We start from the raw sequence: 20,736 nt of genomic DNA, 5'->3' as shown, positions 1-20,736 counted from the left end.
CTGCCCGGGGACCACTCCCAGGGACAGGAGACCACAGTGGTGGCCCCAGCGGGGACCCCTGCTCCTGTGGGGCCCTCTGCCCTGGGGCATCCACTCGGCCCCACGCTGGCTGGCTGAGCCTGGAGGGCTGTGTGCGAAAAGCCCCCGAAGGCCGGAGAGCAAGTGAGTGAGCTGGGAACGCTTTGCCTGTCTCCACCTGCCGGTCAGGGAGGAATCCCCGTCCTCCCTGTGGGCGAACGCACTGTCCTTTCTTCCAGGGTAGCACTCTCTCCCATCGCGGGCCGGACGTGAGTCCGTGGTCCCAGTGTGGCCGAGGACACCTGAGCGCCGTTTTAGTGACGGCTTTTCCTCGCAGCACGTCCTCACCCTGGCGCAGCTGAGCGTGGGTCTGCGGTCGGAGGACGTGCTCTGGACGTTCCCTGGGGTCTAACTCTGCGGATAGATGCCCATGCTCTCCCGCCCCCTCCCTTTGCTGCTGTGTCGCGTGACAAAAGGGGGATGCTTCGGCTCCGGGGACGCTGTCTTCCCTGGGCGTGGCTCCGTGCCCCGGCCGGCAGCAGGAGTGAGCGGCCGCCGGGTCCTCCTGGGCAGCTCTTCTCGCTGTCCCGGAGGGGGCGGACTGGCTCCCGGGCCGTGGTGCCCTCGTCATGCATCTCCCTGGGGACCTCTTGCTCAGGGCCACCGTGTTCCCTTGCAGATAGTGCCACCCAGCCCGTGGCCTGTGGCCCTGGCATCAGATGGCGGTTCAGGTTGGGCTCCTGCTGGTTGAGCGACTTTGGGCGGCCGTTTGGCCCCGTGGGTCCTTATCTGCTAAGTGGAGACAGGCCGTGTGCCCGTGAGGGCACGTGTGGGAATGAAGCGGGGACCCTGCCCTGCGGGCCGGCGCTGTACCTGCTGCTCGGGGCGCGCCGTGCATGGAGCGGGCGGTGGGGGAGGTTACCACAGGGCGGTGTCCACTCTTGCCCCGTGTCTGCAGCGTGTGGTCTGTCCGCAGATGTCCCATCCGTGGCTGCGCTCCCAGGGCCGTTCCCAACACCCCACGGGCCACGTCCTCTCTTTCCCTCTTGTCCCTCTGGCGGCCGCAGGCCCTTCCCTGTAGCCTCCCGGCGCTTTGATGGACCAGTTAGTCGGCCTGTACCTGGGGCTGCCTGCCGGGAGCCGGCGGGGAACGTTCAGGAGACCGGCTGCCCCCGAGGAAACACCTTCCTTGGGGTTGGAGCCTGTAGACTCACGGGGAGGGAGGTTTGTGTCCAGAAGCGTCAGGCCAGGAGTCCTCGGGGCGGCCGGGGGGGCGCGGTCCAGAGCCTGCGTTTGCGCAGGTACCAGCCGGGGCAGGGCCTCTCCCCCCGGGAGCGCCGGCCGCGAGCGCCAGAGCCGGGAGGGGGCGAGGCACGAGGCGTCCTGTCTTGCTCGTTCTCCAGGCACCGACGTGAAAGACGCCAAGGTGGTAAGCGTGTCCACGGGGACAAAGTGCATCAACGGCGAGTACATGAGCGACCGCGGCCTCGCGCTCAACGACTGTCACGCGGAGATCATCGCGCGGCGGGCCCTGCTGCGCTTCCTCTACGCGCAGCTGGAGCTCTACCTGTCGTGAGTTCTGGCGCCGCCACACGAGACCGCGTTTGCTTTCGTGTACTGTGATTTTTTTAAAGACTTCATGGATTGATTTGACGGACAGAGACCACAAGCGGGCAGAGAGGCAGGCGGGGCGGGGGAGGGGAAGCAGGCTCCCGCGGAGCAGAGAGCCCGACGCGGGGCTCGATCCCAGGACCCTGAGACCGTGACCCGAGCGGAAGGCAGCGGCTTGAACCCTCGGAGCCCCCCAGGCGCCCCGAGGAAGCAGTTTTAAAAACCACGCCTCCCGTCAGAGTGTAGTGCAAAACCTTCATCGTTTCTGTAATCTCTGAAAAATTCTCACAACAGTGACCTTATTGGCAAGGATGAAGTTGGGTCCTGTTTTCCCATGATGCTCCAGCGTCCGAGTCCAGGGGTGACCACACACAGTGGGCCCACGTGTGCTCGCGGCCCACGCGGCCGTCGATCTGAGGTCTGTGCTGGGGCGGCGAGCTTCTGGGCGCAGCGGGAGCCGGAGCAGAGCCGAGCCGCCTGGGGCCCAGGGCCCGTCGTTCTAGTCCTGTCTGAGCGGCTTTTCTTTACCGAGCCGCGGCTTGCGTGCCGTCTGTCTGTCGGAGTTCTGAATGGGAAGAAGGGACGCTCGTGCCGTTCCGACGGCTTCTGTACTGGGTGGGCTCGGTCACTAGCTGTGTTCTTCTCCCCAACACGGAAACGTCCCGGTTCGAGCGACCCGTACCCTGTTGAAAGCAGTGGCCTCTGACCGTCGTCGTAAGTTACGACAGACAAAAATTTGGCTGTCCACGGCTGTAAAGTTCATGTTTGCAACTCTTCCTTCTAGTAACAAGGACGATCAAAAGCGATCCATCTTCCAGAAGTCGGAGCGTGGGGGGCTGAAGCTCAGGGACAGCGTGCAGTTCCACCTGTACATCAGCACATCTCCCTGCGGGGACGCCAGGATCTTCTCGCCGCACGAGCCCATCCTGGAAGGTACGGGGCTCGGCCAGCCGCGTCTCCGGGAGGCTCGGGTTATGGGGTGACAGCGGAGCAGACCTACATTAGTGTCCTTTTCTTCTTTTTCTTGAAACTTCTGGCTTCGAAAGTAGATCTGATGGGAATATATAAAAGCACGAGGTGGTGGTGGTGTTTTTTTTAAGGATTTTTTTTTTAAGATTTTATTTATTTATTTGACAGAGATCACAAGTAGGCAGAGAGAGAGGAGGAAGCAGGCTCCCCGCCGAGCAGAGAGCCCGATGCGGGACTCGATCCCAGGACCCCGAGATCATGACCTGAGCTGAAGGCACAGGCTTTAACCCAGTGAGCCCCCCATGCGCCCCCAGGCTTTTCTTTTCAAGGAATAATTGGATGAGGAAACCTGAGGGGTGCCCTACGTGCACTAGCGGGTCAGAGCGAGGCTGCTGAGTCAGACTCGTATTTAGATTTGGGCCGTCCGTGCTCCGCCTCGGGGCTTCGCACGAGCTGTGCTCTGCTGCGCGTACCTGCGTGCTGTGGCGGGCACGTCAGAAGCAGGCACACACGAGGGACCGGGGGTCCGTGCCGCTGTTGTGGAGGAACCTGTGTCCTCGTTCATCTCTTCTCCCGAGCGGAAGCACCTGCAGTTCAGCATCTGAGGTCCTCGTTCCCTCGATTACAGAGGAAACACGCCCGCTATGGGAAATTGCTGCGCGTTGTGCGGTGTAAGAAAACATTCTGGCCGCCCGGGTTCACGTAACCCAGAGATAGCACGTTGTGTGGTGTGGGTGTGCGTGCCCGCTCCCTCCCGCCGATTTCAGCATCTCTGGGATTTGTTTCTGAAAGTTTAAAGACGCAGGGAGAAGACACGACACTCAGACACCGTCACGTCACGTAGAGTCCCGCACGTTCGCATTTTGTCCCCTCTGCGCCAGCTCCTTTTTCACGAGGGAAACCAGTGCGGTGCGAACGGAGGCCTCTCTCCCTAGCCCCGGACAGACCAGCGTCCCGGATTCGGTCCGTGGCGCAGCCCGTCCTGCCGTTCTCTCTGCCGTGTTGCACGTCCGTGTCGGAGAGACGGACGCGGCACAGGGCTGTGAGCGGACGTCCGCCATCCAGGCGGCTGCCCGCGGGGACCCTCACCCGGCCTCCCTCTCCTAGAACCGGCGGACAGACACCCGAACCGCAAGGCCAGAGGACAGCTGCGGACGAAGATAGAGTCTGGCGAAGGCACGATCCCCGTGCGGCCCAGCGCGAGCCTGCAGACGTGGGACGGGGTGCTGCAGGGCGAGAGGCTGCTCACCATGTCCTGCAGCGACAAGATGGCGCGGTAAGGCCGGCCGCGGGCTCCCGGCTCCAGCCACCGCGCTCTCCGCGGGCCCGGGGCTCCTCCCCAGTGGGGATCGAGCTGGGCCCCGCGTGCCGCAGGCCCCGGGCCCCTCGCGCTGCTCCGCGTCTGGGTTCACACGTGCGGGTTCTGCGGAGTCCAGGGGCTGCAGACGGTGACTTTACACCCATCTGCCACTGTCTGAAGGGACAGTGTCCTCCTTTCTCCCGGCTGCCCCCCGGGCGGTCCTGCTTGCCGCTGACCTGCCACTTCGGGTTACGGAGCGCAGGTGTCCCTAGCGTCCGGGCGGGGGTGGCTCCGCGCGCGGCTGGGCTACCGCAGACACGCTGTTCGCCTTCGTGTGACGGATGTGTCTTCAGAAGCAGGTGTGTCCAGGCCGGGTGACCATGGGCTCAGATGCTGGCGTAGCTCCGGTACTCGCCGTTTTTAACAGATGTCTACTGGGAAGAAAAACAAAGTAACAGGGAGATGGCAGGGAGGGGACGGCGCAGAGCCCGTGAGGCTGAGATCTCGTCCGTCTTCCCGTCCCTGCTGTGCCGCCCACCGCGAGCGTGTCCCGTCTGCGCTTCCAGAGCGGCCGGCCCCGCGTGCGTGTGCACACAGCGCCCCGCTCAGGGGTCGGGGGGCCTCCCGGGCTGGTTTTCTTGAGTGGATCTTGTCAGGGAACTCACGGACATGGAGCCTGATTGCTCACACGCGGCCGCTGCCCCCCAAGCGCAGGTGCCCACATGCCCACCCTCACGCCTTTGCTTATCACGTGCCCTTCGTGTCTGCCCTCTGTTCACTTTCACGTCCACGCGCGCGCGCGTGTGTGTGTGTGTGCAGCCTTGAAAAACACGCGTCATGCTGGGGTATTTATGCGTCTGTTGTGATTTTTAGAGGTGGAATTGGGTTTGTATTTTTTTTAAGATTTTATTTATTTATCTGACGGAGATCACAGGTAGGCAGAGAGGCAGCAGAGGGAGAGGGGAAGCAGGCTCCCCGCTGAGCAGAGAACCCAATGCGGGACTCGATCCCAGGACCCTGAGATCATGACCTGAGCCGAAGGCAGAGGCTTTAACCCATGGAGCTCACCCGGGCGCCCCCGAAATTGGGTTTTAAATGCTGTCCTGCGTCTCACAGTTTCTCTCAAGCCAGTGTTCGGGGACTGTCCCCGATGCTGTAATAAGTAGTGGGCTGATTACTTCTCAGCTCTGCAAAGACCCTGTCGTCATCACGGACCGTGCCCTGTCCGTTCCCTCACCGACCAGACTTGGGTCTGCCCTGACTCTCCTCCATGGTTCAGCCTTGAGTTTCCGTGAGCGTAGCTCATTCTAGACCTTCGTCGTCCAGGATCTCTGCTGTACTCGTGGGGACCTTCTCAGATGATAGCAGACGTGCCCCAGAGCGCTCACGCGCTTCACACCTCCACCATCCGTCAGATAAGTCTCCTCCTTATCTGAAAACGGGTCTGCTGGGCGCAAGGGGCAGCAGCTTTCTCGTCACACTTGCCTGGCGATACCCTCTGCCCATTTGTCTTTGGGATCTCGTGCTTTTTCCCTCTTTGTCTATAGACGTGCCTCGTGTGGTTTGTACTGCTGTCCTTGACGGTTCCAGAACTTCCGTGTTGGGGCACGTGGGGGGCTCAGTGGGTTAAGCGACTGCCTTTGGCTCAGGTCAGATCCCGGAGTCCCGGAATCGAGTCCCACATGGGGCTCCCTGCTCCATGGAGAGTCCGCTGCTCCCTCTGACCTCTCCTCTCTCATGCTCTCTCTCTCTCTGTCTCTCTCTCTCTCAAATGGATAAATAAAACCTTTGGGGAAAAAACGGTTCCGTGTCTCCTCCAGTCCAGACTCCTGTCTTGTCCTGGTCCGTGCTGTGCTCTTACTGAACAGAAACCCTTCGCGTTGCTACTACCTGATTCATTAATGTTTCACCCTGCGATTTGCACTTTCAGGATCTTATTTAAGAAATTCCTTCTCAAATTAAGGACATAAAAATGTTCTCCCGTACTTTTTTCTGAGACTTTTATCATTTTACTTTCAAATTCAGGCCCATAACAAGTTTGTAGGGTAAGTAACAGTTTGGCTTTGTTATTTTAATACAGCGAATCTGTTTCCCGGATACTGTTTATTAAATGATTGGCCTCGTTTCCCTCGTTGACCTGTGGAGGCATTTCTCTTACATACGGAACTGTCTTACAGAGATGGATCCGTTCCTAGCCTCTCGAATCACTGTTGGCTCATAGTCCGGCGTGACGTACAGATCCCACGGTGTTTGCCCTTCTGGCATTGCGGTGTGTCTGAAGGCCTGATTGGGTATCGCTGTCGTTTTTGCTCTTCCGTCTTCCAAGTCTCTTGCAGCTTTTTATAAACCTCTGTTCTTCCGAGAATGTTTTAGAATCTGCTCAAGTGTCACCAGATGTCTTGCTCAGATTTTGTGTGGACTTGTGAAATTATGGGTGGAAATGGAAAGAATTAACATAAAGTTAAATCGATCCATCCAGGAATATTGGCTCCTTAAGAAGCGAACCATACAATTACCGTGTGACCCCGCGATTCCCCTTCTGGGTATTTGCCCCGAAGAACTGAGAGCCGGGTCCAAGAGCTCCTTGCTCGTGCACGCTCAGCACGGTCACTCACGCTCCAGTCAGCTCACAAGAACTACAAACATGGTGAGCTGTCTGTGAAGACCTTTCACCCATTTTTTAATAGGGTAGTTTGTTTTCTTTTGGGGTTTTAAGAGTTTTTTCCATATATTTTAAATAACAGTCCTTTATCAGACGTATCTTTTGCAGAATTTTCGGCGGCCTGTCTTCTCATGCTGTGGGTACTGTGTCTCACCGAAGTCTTCAGTTTTAAGGCAGTCCAGCCTGTCGCTGTTTCTTTCATGGGTTGTGCCTTTCTGGTGTTCTGAAAAGTCATCACCAGACCTAGGGTCGTCCAGATGGTCTCCTGAGCTCTTTTCTAGGAGTTTTCCAGTTTTACATTCTCCGTTTAGGTCTGTGACCCGCTGTGAGTGAATCGGGAGGGGCGTTAGGTCTGTGTCAGGGTCCGCGTTTGCGCGTGGCTGCTCGGTTGTTGGGCCCCACTGGCTGAGGACGCTCTCGTTGCCTCCTGGTGTTGCCTCTGTGTCCTCAGCAAGGATCGTTAACTGCATCTCTGCGGGTCTGTCCTTGGGCTCCGTTCTGTTGCTGGGACTCGTTTGTCGGCTGTTCTGCCGCACTAGTGTCGCACCGTTGGATTTTGAACCGAGTTCCGTTGTTTGGGGGAGGGGTCGGTCCCTCATGTCTAACAAGGAATCCTCAGCACCCGCTGGGTGTCCCGCGATTCGCCTGCGCTTCTGACCCGCCAGCTGTAAGTTGGGGGTCTCAAGGCCCTCCTCCTTGGGTCCGATTAACTTGCTGGAGCAGCTCGCAGATCTCAGAGAAACGTTTTCCTCATTAATCACCAGCTTATTAGAAAAGGATTAACTCAGAGCAGCCAGATGAAGAGACGCAGAGGGCAGGTCACAGGGAGAGGGTCGCATGAGGCCTCGGGAGGGAGCTTACCAGCCCTCTCCAGGGGCTCTGCTCTCCTCACATCCCCGAGTCCACCAACCTGGAAGCTTCAAGCTCTGTCCTTTGAGGGTTTTATGGAAGCTTCGTTACACAGGCACAATTCATTAAATCATTGGCCATTGGTGATTTAAAAAAATTTTTTTAAATTTCTTAAGTAATCTTTACACCCAACATTGGGTTCAAACTCATGACCCCAAGATCAGGAGGCACATGCTCTACCTGCTGAACCAGCCAGGCCTCAAATCATTGTCCACTGGTGCTTACCTCAGTGTCTAGCCCCTCTCTGCTCCTTGGAGATTGGGGGATGGGACTAGAGGTTCCTCCCTCGTCCTCAAGTGCTTTCTAAAACTTACCTCATTCACGTAGCAAAAGGCACCTCTAAGTGCTCTCCTCACTCGGGAAATCCCAAGGGTTTTTGGAGCCATGAGCCGGGAAGCAGGAATGGAGACCAAGTATATGTCAGGCCGGATGCAGTTCTCAGGAATCCGAGCATCACCGTTGCGTAGCTTTATAGTCAGTCATGAAGCCGCGGTCTTGGCTCAGCCTTGTTCCCCTCCTGTGCTGTCCGTGTTGGTTTTTCTGGGTCTTTTGCCTCCACTTGAACCTCAGAATCCGTTTGTCAGTACCTGCGGAATCCTTTGACTGAGACTCATCGCATCTGTGTGGAGTTGGGAGGAGCCGAGATCCGGACCGTGTTGGGTATACCTGTCCATGGACATGGGATACCTCTCCCGCTTCTCTCTCTGATTCTTTTATCAGAGTTTCGTCGTTTTCCTCACATAGATCTTGTATGTGTTTTGTTAGATTTATGCCTAAGTGTTTAATTGTTGATGTCAGTGATGTAAATGCATTTATGTGTTATAATTTCAAATTCCACTTGTTCCATGTTAGTCACACTGACTTCTGACCAAGGTGCAGTGTTAATTCAGTGTCGAAAAAGTCTTTTTATTTAACCAGTAGTGCTGGGAAAATTGGACATCTGGATGTAAAAGCAAACAAATGAACTTCATATCCTGCACCACATACAAAAGTTAACTCCAGATGGATCACAGACTGAGATGTGTGAAGTTGTAGAAGAAAGCAAGGGACGTGCAGTTGTGGTAGGCGCCTTCTTACACAATATACCAAAACACTCAACTTCGTCCGATTAAAATTATTTCTCTTGTATATTTTTAATTTTTAAGAAAGATTTTGTTTATTTATTTGACAGAGAGAGAAAGACAGCAAGAGAGGGAACACAAGCAAGAGGAGTGGGAAAGGGAGAAGCAGGTTCCCCGCTGAGCAGGGAGCCTGACGAGGGACTAGATCCCAGGACCCTGAGATCATGACCTGAGCCAAAGGCAGACGCTTAACCCACTGAGCCACCCAGGCGCCCCAAACTCTTTTAAACACACCATTGAAAGAAAAAGAAGTAAAGTCACTGACTGGGAGAAAATATTCACAAATCAAGTGTCTGATAAAGGGCCTGTTTGCATTATTAAAGTTTAGACCCTCAAAACTCAATATGGGGGAAAAGCAATTTTAAAATGGGCAAAATATTTGAATGGACACTTCATCAAAGAAGACGTCAAGCGGGCCATCAGCCCCATCCTCACTGGGAACGCATACGAGACACAAAACACACCCACCAGAACTCTGAGCGGATGCGGTGTGGACGGCGATGCCGGGGACCCGTGCCCTTAGCCACCGAGGGTGGTGTACGGACGGCACAACCACCCGTGCAGAGTTCAGCGGTGTCTTAAAAGTTAAAGATGTGCCTAGCGCACGTCCAGAGTCACACAGGCGCGTGCCTAGCGGCTGTCCTTGTCGTCAGAAGTGTGAACAACCCAGACGGCCGTCTGTAGGGAGGTAGATGAACGCGTGCTGGTGTGTCCGTGCCGTGGGCTGCTCCTTGGGGAAAGTAAGAGTGAACAGTGATGCCCTGTGCGCCTCGGCTGACGCTCAGAAGGATGATGCAAAGTGAGGGAAACCAGCAGGAGTGCGTGCCGGTTGGTTCCATTTACAGACCTCCTAGAGAGTGCGCACCAACCCCCCACGACAGAAAGCAGGCCGGGGTCGCCCAGGGAGGGGCCGGAGGTGGGGGGCAGCAGAGCAGGCATAGGACAAGGTCTGAGAGGGCTTTGGGGGTGAAGGTCTCAAGAGAACACACACAGATCCCTTCTTGGGACATCTGGGTGGCTCAGGCTTTCTTAAGGGTCCGACTCTCGATCTCAGCTCGGGTCTCGATCTCAGGGTCGTGGGTTCGAGCCCCGCGCTGGGCCCTGCGCTGGGCTTGGAGCTTGCTTCAAACAAGCAAGCACACACCTCTTACCCTGTGTGTGCCTTATCACGCGCGGTGTGTATGTCAGCCGCAGCTCCGTGACTCCCAGAAGGAACCACAGTGGAAATTAGAAAATGATTGTAAGCAATCACAGAAAGCCCCACAGCCGCTGAGTGACAAAGGAGCAAATCCCAATACATCGGAAGAAGGAAACAGTCAAGAAATGGTTTTGGAAGGCAACAGAGAAAGACTCCTAGGTCACGGGCGCCTGCCGGGAGCTCCAGCCTCTGCCCTCCCCGGGAGTGGGGGTGGGGGTGCGGGAGTGGGGCCGGGTGGCCCAGCCCTCCAGCCCCTGCACCAGCCTCCACCCTCTCGGGGTCACCTCAGCAGCATAGACTCAAGTAGGCTTGAAGGGAGCAGCACGGGCCGGGCGGCTGGAAGGCCGCTCAGAAATGCTGTGGCGGCCAGGGTGTTGCCAGCTGGCTGCGGGGCTGTCCCTGCCCCGAGGGACGGAGAGCATCCCGGGTGGCCCCTCTGGAAGGTGAGGGGCCCGTGTCCCTTACAGAGGGCCATCACCCTGTGCCACACACGTCCCTGTTAGGACAGAAGAACACAGGATCGGGGCAGTGGGCAGGCTGGGCGTGGGGAGGCAGGAGCAGCCCTGCAGCTGGGGGTCACCAGGTGCCGTCTCTCTGTCCGGTGGGGGCCTGTGATGAGAGGGTAGCCACGGGGCCCGGGGAGACGCAGGAGTCCTGTCCAGAAGGAGCGGGGGCTCTGTTCCCGTGACCATAGCCTCTGTGCCCTCAGCTGTGTGGAGGGAGGAGGGAGGAAGCAGGGATCCCCCATCTGAGGCGGGTGCCCTCCACTCTGCCGGGTGCGCAGACTCAGAGGCGGCCCAGGGTGGGGAGCAGGGCAGTAGGGCCGTGGAGAGGAGGGGAGCAGGGCAGTAGGGCCGTGGAGAGGAGGGGAGCAGGGCAGTAGGGCCGTGGAGAGGAGAGGCGACCCAGGGCCACGGAGCTCTGAGCCCTGGCCTCGGAGAAGTCATGTGCGCGGGGACGGGGTGCGGAGAGAGAGGCCGTTTTACCCGGACACCTGCGGGTTCTTCCTCGTGTAGCCAGCTCTCTGCTGCGGATCCTGGCGCCCTCAGGGGGGCTGAGCCGTCCCCAAGGCATACGTGGGTGGGCACACCTGGCCCGAGTCTTTGCAGAGGTGTGCTTGGCGACATTGGGAGCGCAGCTGCCTCTGCCCTCCCCGCCCTCCCCATGCTCTGTGAGGCGCGTTGGCAGAGCCCGTCTGCAGAAGTGCTGGCGTCCCACGTGTCCCCGCCCGGGGCCTCCACAGAGCCATCATGGCTGCTAGAATTCTTCACGGAGCATGTGTTCAGAATTACTGACTCGGCACAGACGCAGGGTTTTGCAGGATCACGCCTCAGGGTTTGCCCTGGGAAGCTGAGTCTCACTGGGAGACTGTCTAAACCGCCATAGAGGCTTGATTTACATAAGAAGGGGGCCCCTGTGGTTTTTGTTAGCGTGGAGCCATTTCACGCTTTTTCTTAGAAGATGGGAAAATCTGTGTTTGGACTTCCTTTCCAGGGGGTGGGAGGAACATGTGGACTGGGGTACATCCCTTCAGCGGGTTTTATTAGGGACGCGGTTCCGGTGCCCCGCGGTGCCCCGCGGTCTCAGTGAGGGAGACGAAGCCTGTGCGTCCCTCCTGGAGCTTGCACACTGCAGGTGGGAGTGGAGACAGATAATGAGGATTAGAGCCCCGGGGGGCGGGCTGGGGCGTTCACACCTGTGGCAGGTGGAAGCCTGCGGAGAGGGACTTCCTGCAGAGACCGAGAGGTGCAGGCCCTGTGGCCCGGAGGCTGCTGGGGACGGGCTCCAGGCTGGAGGGCCTGGGAGGAGTGGCCAGACGCCCCCTAACCCCTGGTGGCCCACACCCAGGAGGGGAAGGGCGGGGGAGGGAAAGCCAGGCCAGATGGGGTGGAGGGGCCTTTGAAATGCCCGTGATTTCCAGGGGGAAGATGGGAGTGTTGGAGGGTGTGTGCACAGGAGTGGCCTGTCCTGTCCTGTGTTCACAGGGTCCCACGGCGGCTCTCCTGGGACGGGCCACTGCGGGTGGGAGCCGTGGTCTCTGTGGGAGACAGCGGCGAAACAGGTGGGGCCCTGGGGCTTGAGATCTGTGGTCCAGCGGGGGCCACGGCAAGATGGGGCCTCCTGGTCCGTTCTGACGGGGCATCCCCCGCTCTGCTAGCCGCCCACCGTGACTCTGCAGCTCTGGCCCCAGCACGGAGCATGGGGCTGGGTGGGTCAGGAGTGTGGGCAGTGGGCCCTGTGCCACCACCGGTTGCCAGTGTTGACCCACTGGGCATGGCCCTCTGCTCCTTTCCACAAGGGCCGAGGGGGCCGCTGGACTCGGGCCCAAAGTACAAGCACGGTGCAGTCACAGTGGCCTTGCGGTGAGGGCAGTGCAGAGGGCGGAGAGGGACTCGGCACCCCAGCCCCACCCCCACAGCCTGCCCAGACCCTCAGCCCCGAACCTGAGCCCACGGGCCTCCCTTCCTGTCCCCGCTCAGTTCTGACTCGTGCTGCCGCCATGGCGGCCCCCAGCAGCCTCCCCCCGTGGCTCCTGCCTCCCAGAGCAGCATGGAGGGGAGTCGTCTCCAGAAATCTTCCCGTGAAATCACATGGTGCTACTGCCTTGCCCAGAGTCCTTCGTGGCTCCCTGAGGCTCTCGGGCTGCTCAGGTTGGCCCTGGCCTGTCTTCCCCTGGTCTTCTTCCCGCTGCCACTGCGGCCCTCCAGGGTCTGACTGGGTCCCTCCATCCACCTGGGGTCCCTCCTGGGCCTGAGCGTCAGGGCTGCCCTCGGGAGCCTTCCCTGAGGTCGGCACCCCGCGTCCTGTTCTCGGAATCCCGCTTTCCCTCCAGTTGCTCTCGCCTCCCTTAGGTTCTTGATCATGTGTCTGCCTTGTTCCTGCGTGGCCTCGGTCCAGACAGCCCCCCGGCCCCAGGAACACGGGGCGGGGCCTTCCCTGGCGCCGTGGCCTTGGCACCCAGCACCACGGGCTTCTTGCTGTCTGTGGGACTCAGGAAGGAGGGGGGCCTGCTGGGGAGCGGGCAGCTGCGCGGGAGCAGAAGGCCTAGGTTGCCGGCGACGGGAATGGCGCCATGACTCGTGACCCAGTGCGGTGGGGAGCTCGCCCTCCCCTCCCGTCCTAGCCTCCCCCCCCACGTCAAACCTTGTCACCAGGGAGCAGGAAGCAGCCAGTTTGAGGTTTTCAAGATCTCCTTTGCCATTGCTTTTAATGGAAGTAAGAAAAATGTATGTGCTCTTTTGGTTTTTCTCCCAGGAAATGTGGCTCATGGACCCCTTCCCAGCACTGAGCCTCAGGAACGCATCCCAGGAGGTAGAGTGGCCAGAGGCCATTGCACAGGCCCGAAGAAGCGCTGAGCAGGGTTCGCTCTGTGTCACTTCTGGGTGCTGCCTCTTCCCGGTTGTGCGGTCCGCTCGCCGGGAAGGACGTCAGTGTGCAGGTGCAGGGCCGCGCAGGGCTGTGGCATCCCCCGGCACGGAGCCCCTGCACTCACAGTGTGCCCCCTCTGCCCGCAGGTGGAACGTGGTGGGCGTGCAGGGGTCCCTGCTCAGCATCTTCGTGGAGCCCATCTACTTCTCGAGTATCATCCTGGGCAGCCTCTACCACGGCGACCACCTCTCCAGGGCCATGTACCAGCGGCTCTGCGGCATAGAGGACCTGCCCCCGCTCTACGTGCTCAACAAGCCCCTGCTCAGCGGCAAGTGCCTGCGCCGCGTGGCTTCGTCGGTGTCCGTGACCGTGACCCACCGGGCCGCGTCGGGCTCTCGCGGTCCTTGTTCCCGTGACCGTGACCGTGACCGGGCCGCGTCGGGCTCTCGTGGTCCTTGTTCCCGTGACCGTGACCGGGCTGCGTCGGGCTCTCACGCTCCGTGTTCCCATGACTGTGACCATGACCGGGCCACGTCGGGCTCTCACGCTCCTTGTTCCCGTGACCGTGACCGTGACCGGGCCACGCAGCTGCGTCGGTGTCCCATGATCGTGACCAGGCCGTGTCCGGCTCTCAGGCTCCATGTTCCCGTGACCGGCTGGGCCGCGTCGGGCTCTCGTGGTCCTTGTTCCCATGACCGTGACCGTGACCGGGCCGTGTCGGGCTCTCACGCTCCATGTTCCCGTGACCGTGACTGGGCCGCGTCGGGCTCTCGTGGTCCTTGTTCCCATGACTGTGACCGTGACTGGGCCGCGCAGCTGTGTCGGTGTCCCATGACCGTGACCGGGCCGTGTCCGGCTCTCAGGCTCCATGTTCCCATGACCGTGACCAGGCCGCGTCGGGGTCTCACCTGTGAAAACGCCGTAGGGAATCTCTTCTCGGTCAGAGCGGAGAGTGGGAGGCTGTCTCAGGGCCTCTGTGCCACTGAGAGGTCCTCGTCCCTCTCTTTACTGACCGAAAGCCGGGCCTCTAGATAAACTACAGCGCGGACTTGGCCCCCACCATCTGTCTCTGCCTGCTACATAGTCCCGTCCCGCGCCAGAGGGAGAGACTCAGGGACGCGAGAGCCTCCTGCAGAGGGAGGCCGGGATGCAGTTGTGCGCCCCCGGGACAGGCAGTGATGCGGCGGTGGCCGGCCCGGGCCTGTGGTCACTGACTTGTTTGCTGTGTTCCCTTTAGCAGCTCAGTGTGACCGGTGAGGGGAGTAGAGCTCTCGCGTGCAAGGGTCCTAACTTCTCAGTTCACCCCTCTTTAAGGGACACAATTGAGGTATTTTTATTCTTTTGAAAATATCGTTTTACTCACTTTTTTAACGCTCAGAACTAAAACCGTAGCCCCAAACTAGCACGCGTGTTGTGGCGTGGTGTGCACGCTCCTGGCTGCGGCACTGGCTGCCGGCTCGCCCTTCGCTGGGGGAGCAGCCCGGTGTTTGAGCTGAAGGCGCGTCTCTAGAGCACATAGGTTAGGCAAAATGGAGAAAACCAGTGGTTGTTTCTGATCACGTTTTATGGCTTCCTGACTTTAACCTTGATCTTTTATGGAAAAGTGCTGACTCTGCTAAACGTGATGGCGAGGCCCCCGGGTGTCTGCACGCATGGAGCCTGCCCCGGGGGAGAGGGCATCAGTATCCTGTCGCGGTCAGGACGCGCATTTCCCATGACGCAGAAAATCGCTTTCCCCGGGGCCTCCGCGGTCTGTTCCGTTTCAGCGGCCGGCCGTCTGCCACACCGGGCACAGGACGGGTGCTCGGGCGTGGCCTGACCAGCGCCGTGTCGGCCAGGACCGTGCCCGGGATCCTGTTGCCGAGGGGATGTTCTAAGACACTGGAAGGAAGCTCCTTTGTGACGGTCAGACTGTTCTTATCACAGCGTGTGTGAGGTGTGCACGTACTTGTGAAAAGGTGGTGCAAACAGCATTTGCGAGACGGAGACCGTGACGTCGCCCTGTGTGTCGCGTTACAGAGACCAAGTCTGTCACAAAGTGACTGTCTGCTCTTCGCTCTCTCCCGGCGTTGCTCCCGCTCCCGGGAGCTTTGGTGGACGGAGCCCGTGGGTGCCGAGGGCCTCCCGAGGGGCTGGGTGGCCGGCTGCTGGGCCTCATCGGCAGCTTGCACAGCCCGGGCTCCTGGTCTTCCCCGTGATGGGGTCAGGCCGGTGCCCGCACGACCCGTCGGTGAAATCCGAGGGCAGCCCTGGGGTTCGGGAGGCGCAGTGTTCCTCAGACGCTGGGACGCTGGGCAGCGTCACTGCCGGCAAAGTCCGTCTCAGAACGCAGACTCCTTGTGGCAGTTCACCTTGGGCGAGGCTGAATTCGGAGGCTGTGCTGCTGCTTTACCTCAGGTCTGTGCAGCAAGCAGCTCTGGAGACGTCGTCAGGCCCTGGCGTCCTGGCGTGGCTGGCAGGGGCAGCACGCGGGGGGCACCAGCACCACAGGAGGGGGCGCGGCCACCGCTCCGTGGGCCCACGGCCCGCCCTGCAGTCTGGGCTGACGACGTGGCAGGTGTGGTCCCGGACAGAAGGACTCGAGCACAGGGAGTCTAGAGCAGAGACTGTTGACGTCATACATTTGGGAGGTCACACTCCTGTGAGGTGGGCCCCATTGCCAAGCCCTGCAGGCTTGCTTGCGAGGGAAGCCTCGTGTTGAACAAGGGACCTGGACAGTGGAACAGCCGGGTGCTGGAGTTGTTGCCCTCGGGTCCTGTGCGTCGGGGTGTGCGTGCATTTGTTAAAGTTCCGGGGCGTTTGTCCTGCCCGCTCACCTCCCGTTGTCTCACAGAGGGTGCCTGGGTTCAGGGACATGGACGGCGTGGCAGCACCGAGGTCCACGGCATCCCGGGGAGAGACGGGGTGGCCGTCAGCGCCGCACAGGGAACGGCCTGTTCCGCAGAGACCAGAGCAGACCCAGGCGGACTTCAGCGGAAGGTGTCGCTCTGGGCTAGCATCCTTGGTGCCTCCAAGGACAGAGGAGACATTTTCCTCTCAGCACGGAAAGTAGATTTTTACAAGAAGAAAGCACTTCTCGGTGGTGAGCTCCTTCCATGGGGCCACGGGCCCATGACGCCTGCCCTGACGTCTCGGACGTGGAAGCCTCTTGAGCTCTTGGATCTTCTTTCCGGATTCATTTCCAGTCTGGCCCCTGCGAGCTGCAGAACACTTCTGGCTTCTGGCTCCCGTCGGTCTGCCCCCGAGTCTGAGCTTCTGTGCCGGTCCGGGCTGCCGTCCAGGTGCACGCAGAGACCTTGGGAAGAAAGTCCCATGGTCTGACCCTTCCCGAGGCCCTGGGGTCATGGCCGGCTGCGCCGTCAGCATGGACACAGGGCATGACCATTGGCAACGCCAGGAGCGAGTAGGTTCTCATGAATCCAGTCCGTGGGGGCCTCTGGGCCGCGCGGCAGAAAGAAAGCAGGGGCGCTGCTGGCCTGCCGGGTGAGACACGCGCACCTTCGCCAGTAGAAAGCCACGTCCCCATTCACCGTGGTTGGAGGAGCCCACGTCTGCCTTTCGCCCAGAGCACAAGAGAGGGCCTGTGAGACAGCGGGTGAGGGTGTTTTCCAGGCAGAAGCAGGCGCAAGGGGCTGGAACGGCCTTGGCCAGAGTTTCTGGACGGGAGCTCAGCCCCTGGTAGCAGCAAGTGCTCGCGTTGGATGACCCCAGGGCCTGCAGGGGACCCGGTGACGGCAGCTTCCAGTGGGAGGCCACCGAGACGACCTACCCGTGTCTTCTAAACTCTTAAGTCCGTGGATATGGTCTGCACGTTGTTGTTCAGAGATTCTCGCCACTGGGGTCTCCGGTGGTGAAGTACTCACTTACTTAATTGGTGTCGTTGAAGATTTCTCAAGGTAAGTTGTGATACGTGCCGGACTGCTGCTTTCTGCTTTCAGACCGGGTCCTGGGGCGCCCACGACCTGCCTCCCGTCTCCCCTCGGGACGGAGCTGCAGCCCCGGCCGCCCCGTGCCGCACGGACACGCAGCGGACAGCCGGCTGCTGGCCTCCTTCCTCCCGCGTCCAGAGTCGGAGCCCCTGTGTCACTCCCACAGCCTGCTGGCTGGTGGACACTTTAGAGCGCAGCGCACCCAGCCCGTACTGCCTCAGGAACGCAGAGTCCGGGGAGGATCCTGCCTGTGCCCCGGGTCTGCGTGGCGGGCTCTCCCCCAGCCCCGGCCGCCGGCGCCTTGCTCGTCTGTCGACCAGAGCGCCCGGGCTCTTCCCCGAAGTCCGTGCTTAAAACCCCAAGGCCCGGTTCCAAGAAGAAGTGTTGTTTGGCCAGAGGTGCTGGTGTGAAGGGTCGTGGCCAGGGTCAGGGGCCACCCAGGAAGACGAGGCGGTGTCCAGGCCAGGAGGAGCCTGAGCCTCACTGCCCCGCGGCTTCATTCACTTCCCTGTCCGCTCAGGAGTCCCCTTCCTTAACAAAAATCAGAATGACCACCTCGCGGGTGCTCTGCTGCCCGCGGATATGTCTGCAGACACAGGCCCAGGCTCGGGGGCATTGCTGCGGGAGGCCACACGCTCGGCGTCTGTACGGACGCCTTCGCAGGTCGTGGGCTGTTTGCAGAACACAAGCCGCCTCCACTGAGATCATAAACTCTACATTTTTCTGGTCAACCAACAAGTGGCGAACAGTTTCTGTAACGAGAACCCCTCTTGGCCCTAAATATCTGTCACCAACCATTCCAACCAGACGTCAGTTGGGAGGACCCGTCAGTGTGTGAGGAACCGTAGAGAACGGTCTGAGGAAGGGAAGGCCGCCGTCCCAGAGCCCCAGAGCTCTCAGCGGCTCACGGTGCTAGTCGTCAGGCTGTAGTCAGGCTCTGAGAGTTCAGATTCAGCACCCCTCATTCAACAGCGGCGGGGGCGGGGGCGCCCATTAGCAGCCGAGCTGCTCCTGCTTTCATTGGTTTCTGCACCACGGCCCATGATTGACTCATTACCCTAGTTCTCGCTCCGTGGCCCCAGGAAGACGTGGCCTCATTAGTGTCTGTCCCCACGGTGGAGGTGGCCCCGGGGACTCATAGACATACATACACTCTTGTGACCATTTGAGAGCTTTTCCGCCCCAGAAAAGGCATATGGTTTGCATTGAACCTTCAGGCTAGCTATTTCTTTTTGCCTTATTTTCTCCATTCTTGCTAAACATGGCACTTTATTTAGCTGAAAATATAAAAACGAGTTGTACTTTAAAGTCTTATTTTTCTCAGTTAACTCTAGTTTTAATATGTGAAATGTTGTAATTCTAAGGTTTAAGTATCATTAAAAATAATTTTTTATTTTGATCTTATTGTAAACAAGTAATGGAATTCTAAAGGAAGATAATATAAGCATTATCCATTTATTCGTGAAAGACTCAATTCCATTATGGTAGAGATTCCCCACCAATTGTTCCTAAACAGGTCCCCACCTCCACTCAGGACCCCCAGGAAACCCTCCCTGATTCTGTCTACTTGAAAGGCCGTGCCCTTTGATGAGCTCAGTGGCCTGGAGGAACCTGCATGCCAGGCGGGTGCCAGAGAGAGGACAGGTGTGTTAGTAACCCTGTCAAAGACCCAGAGACCCTGGCAAAACTCCGGAGCATAAGGTATGGGTTCCTGATAACAGAGAATCGGTAAAATGAGAAAAAGGTGGTATCAGGACTATGTTTAACTCCTAACGGTGCCTTGATGTCCCATAGTCTTGCGACATCTGTAGGGAGAGGCCACCTGTTTCCTCTGAGGGAGTCCACCCGTGGTGGGGCTACTCTGTAAGTGGTTAGTGTCCCCTGACCATCCCGGCAGCCAAGCAGTGACTGGGCTGGACCTCTGGAGTCCTGGTCTCGAAGGTGATGTGGGTCCTGGCTGGACGCGGCTTCCCTCTAGGCTCTCCGTCCAGTCACACACACAGGCAGGAAACAGGTGGAAGAAACCACGCCGGCTACCCAAAGTAATGAACCAGAATTTTTATTCACAAACATGAATGAATAACCATTATCATTTGAAGAAAATAAACAGCACAAACGTGAATGTTCTGTAGGAGAAGATCGAACAACTAAGAGAGACAATCCTAACTCAGGGAATAGAAGAGAATATAAAGAACAAACCTTGTGAGTAGACATCGAGGACTTTGTGAGTGTGGAAAGCAGGTATCAGTCTGAAGGTCTAGAAGGCCTTCAACAGATACACCAGTTACGTGTGTCATAGGCCGTGTTCTGTGTTGGGACGAGTAGTGAGCAGAACAAAACCCTCCCCAGACTGTCATTCTTGTGAGCGGAGGAAGGTACGGCAAGTGTGTCTCTGGAAATCGGAGCAGGAAAGTATTAAATGTAAAGAGTCAGGAGATGTGGAGAGCTAATCCGGTGTCCCTCTGGTGGCATTTCAGAAACAGAAAGCAGAGGAGGAGATGACAGAAGAAAATTTGGGGGTCCTGAAGAAAAGCACGAGTACGCAATGGAAAGAACGCACTGGGTAGTGAGCAGAATTAATTTTTAAAAAATCCAATCCTAGCACATCCTTACAAATTTCAGACCACTGGAGAGATAAAGAGAAGATGCTGAAAGCTTCCAAGTTAACTAGAGTAAGTATCAGGTTTATGTAACACTTACCAGGGACACTGGAAGCCAGCGCTGAAGAGAAAATGTTTTTTGTGGAATTTCTTATTTAACCAAATATTAAGCTTTAGGACAAAGTGATAATTTTCAGATATTCAAGGGTTCAGAGGGTTTCTTTCCTATATATATATTTTTTGAGGAAAAAAAAAGTAAAGATACTCTAGCAAAATGAAAAAGGCATCTAAGAAGGAGAGACATGTGAAATCCAAGAAAGGGTACTTTGTAAATCTAAGAATACAGTGAAATCGACAAGTTGTCAGCAAGACTAAAATGTAACAGTTCCATGTTAGAACGGAGAATCATATCAGAGAACTCTAAAAAGAATGTTTTTTTCTGAAAAAAGTGAATGCATTTTAACACAGCCTAAGAAACTATCGTAAGTATCGTAAATGGTCTTTGCAATAATGTGAAAGTGAATGTTTCTCAGTGAACAGTTAAAAAAAAAAAAGGAAAATGGAAACTCCAGGAAACACAAAGAGCTCTTTAGGCAAGGAAGGGTAAACTGCTATACTGTGGTGGCTAATATTATGTGTCACGTTGAGTTGCCCCAGGCACCCAGATCAGACATGGCTTTCGTCGGGAAGGTGTTTGCCAGGTGAAATTAGCATCTCCCCAGTGCAGGTGGACATCTTCTAGCCACTGAGGAGCAAAGAACGCACAAAACAGAGTGCACAGAAAGTGGAGGAGCGAGCAGTTGACTTCTTTTCTCCCCGCCTCACTGAGGGAGCCGGGGTGCCGCCTTCTTTTACCCCATCTGCCCTGGTCGTCCGGCCTTTGGGCTCAGACTGAGCACCACTGCCAGGTTTTAACCTAGCCCTGGCATGGTTTTGAGGACTTGGTGTGAGATGGGACAGAGTCCATTTCAAGTGGATGCTTGAAATGGTCTCCGTGAAGTCGTTTGGACTTAGTAACAGGACGGACACTGCCCTTCTCAAGTCTGTCAC

General features: G+C 57.9%; 1 protein-coding gene across 4 annotated transcripts in view; it reads left to right on the top strand.

The window, feature by feature from the left end:
* ADARB1 (adenosine deaminase RNA specific B1) overlaps positions 1-20,736 on the top strand; it is a 132,070-nt gene that overhangs the window by 96,078 nt on the left and 15,256 nt on the right. For all 4 annotated transcript variants that reach the window (XM_044250798.1, XM_044250796.1, XM_044250797.1 and 1 more), the window contains exons 6-9: positions 1,422-1,590; positions 2,414-2,562; positions 3,706-3,874; positions 13,304-13,485. In XM_044250798.1, the coding sequence (XP_044106733.1) occupies positions 1,422-1,590; positions 2,414-2,562; positions 3,706-3,874; positions 13,304-13,485 (669 nt within the window). The remainder of the gene's footprint in view (positions 1-1,421; positions 1,591-2,413; positions 2,563-3,705; positions 3,875-13,303; positions 13,486-20,736) is intronic.

This window comes from Neovison vison, chromosome 6 (genome assembly GCF_020171115.1).
Source record: "Neovison vison isolate M4711 chromosome 6, ASM_NN_V1, whole genome shotgun sequence".
In the NCBI taxonomy this organism is placed as follows: domain Eukaryota; kingdom Metazoa; phylum Chordata; class Mammalia; order Carnivora; family Mustelidae; genus Neogale; species Neogale vison.
Note: the sequence above shows the minus strand (reverse complement) of the source record. Positions and strands in the feature narration are given on the sequence as shown.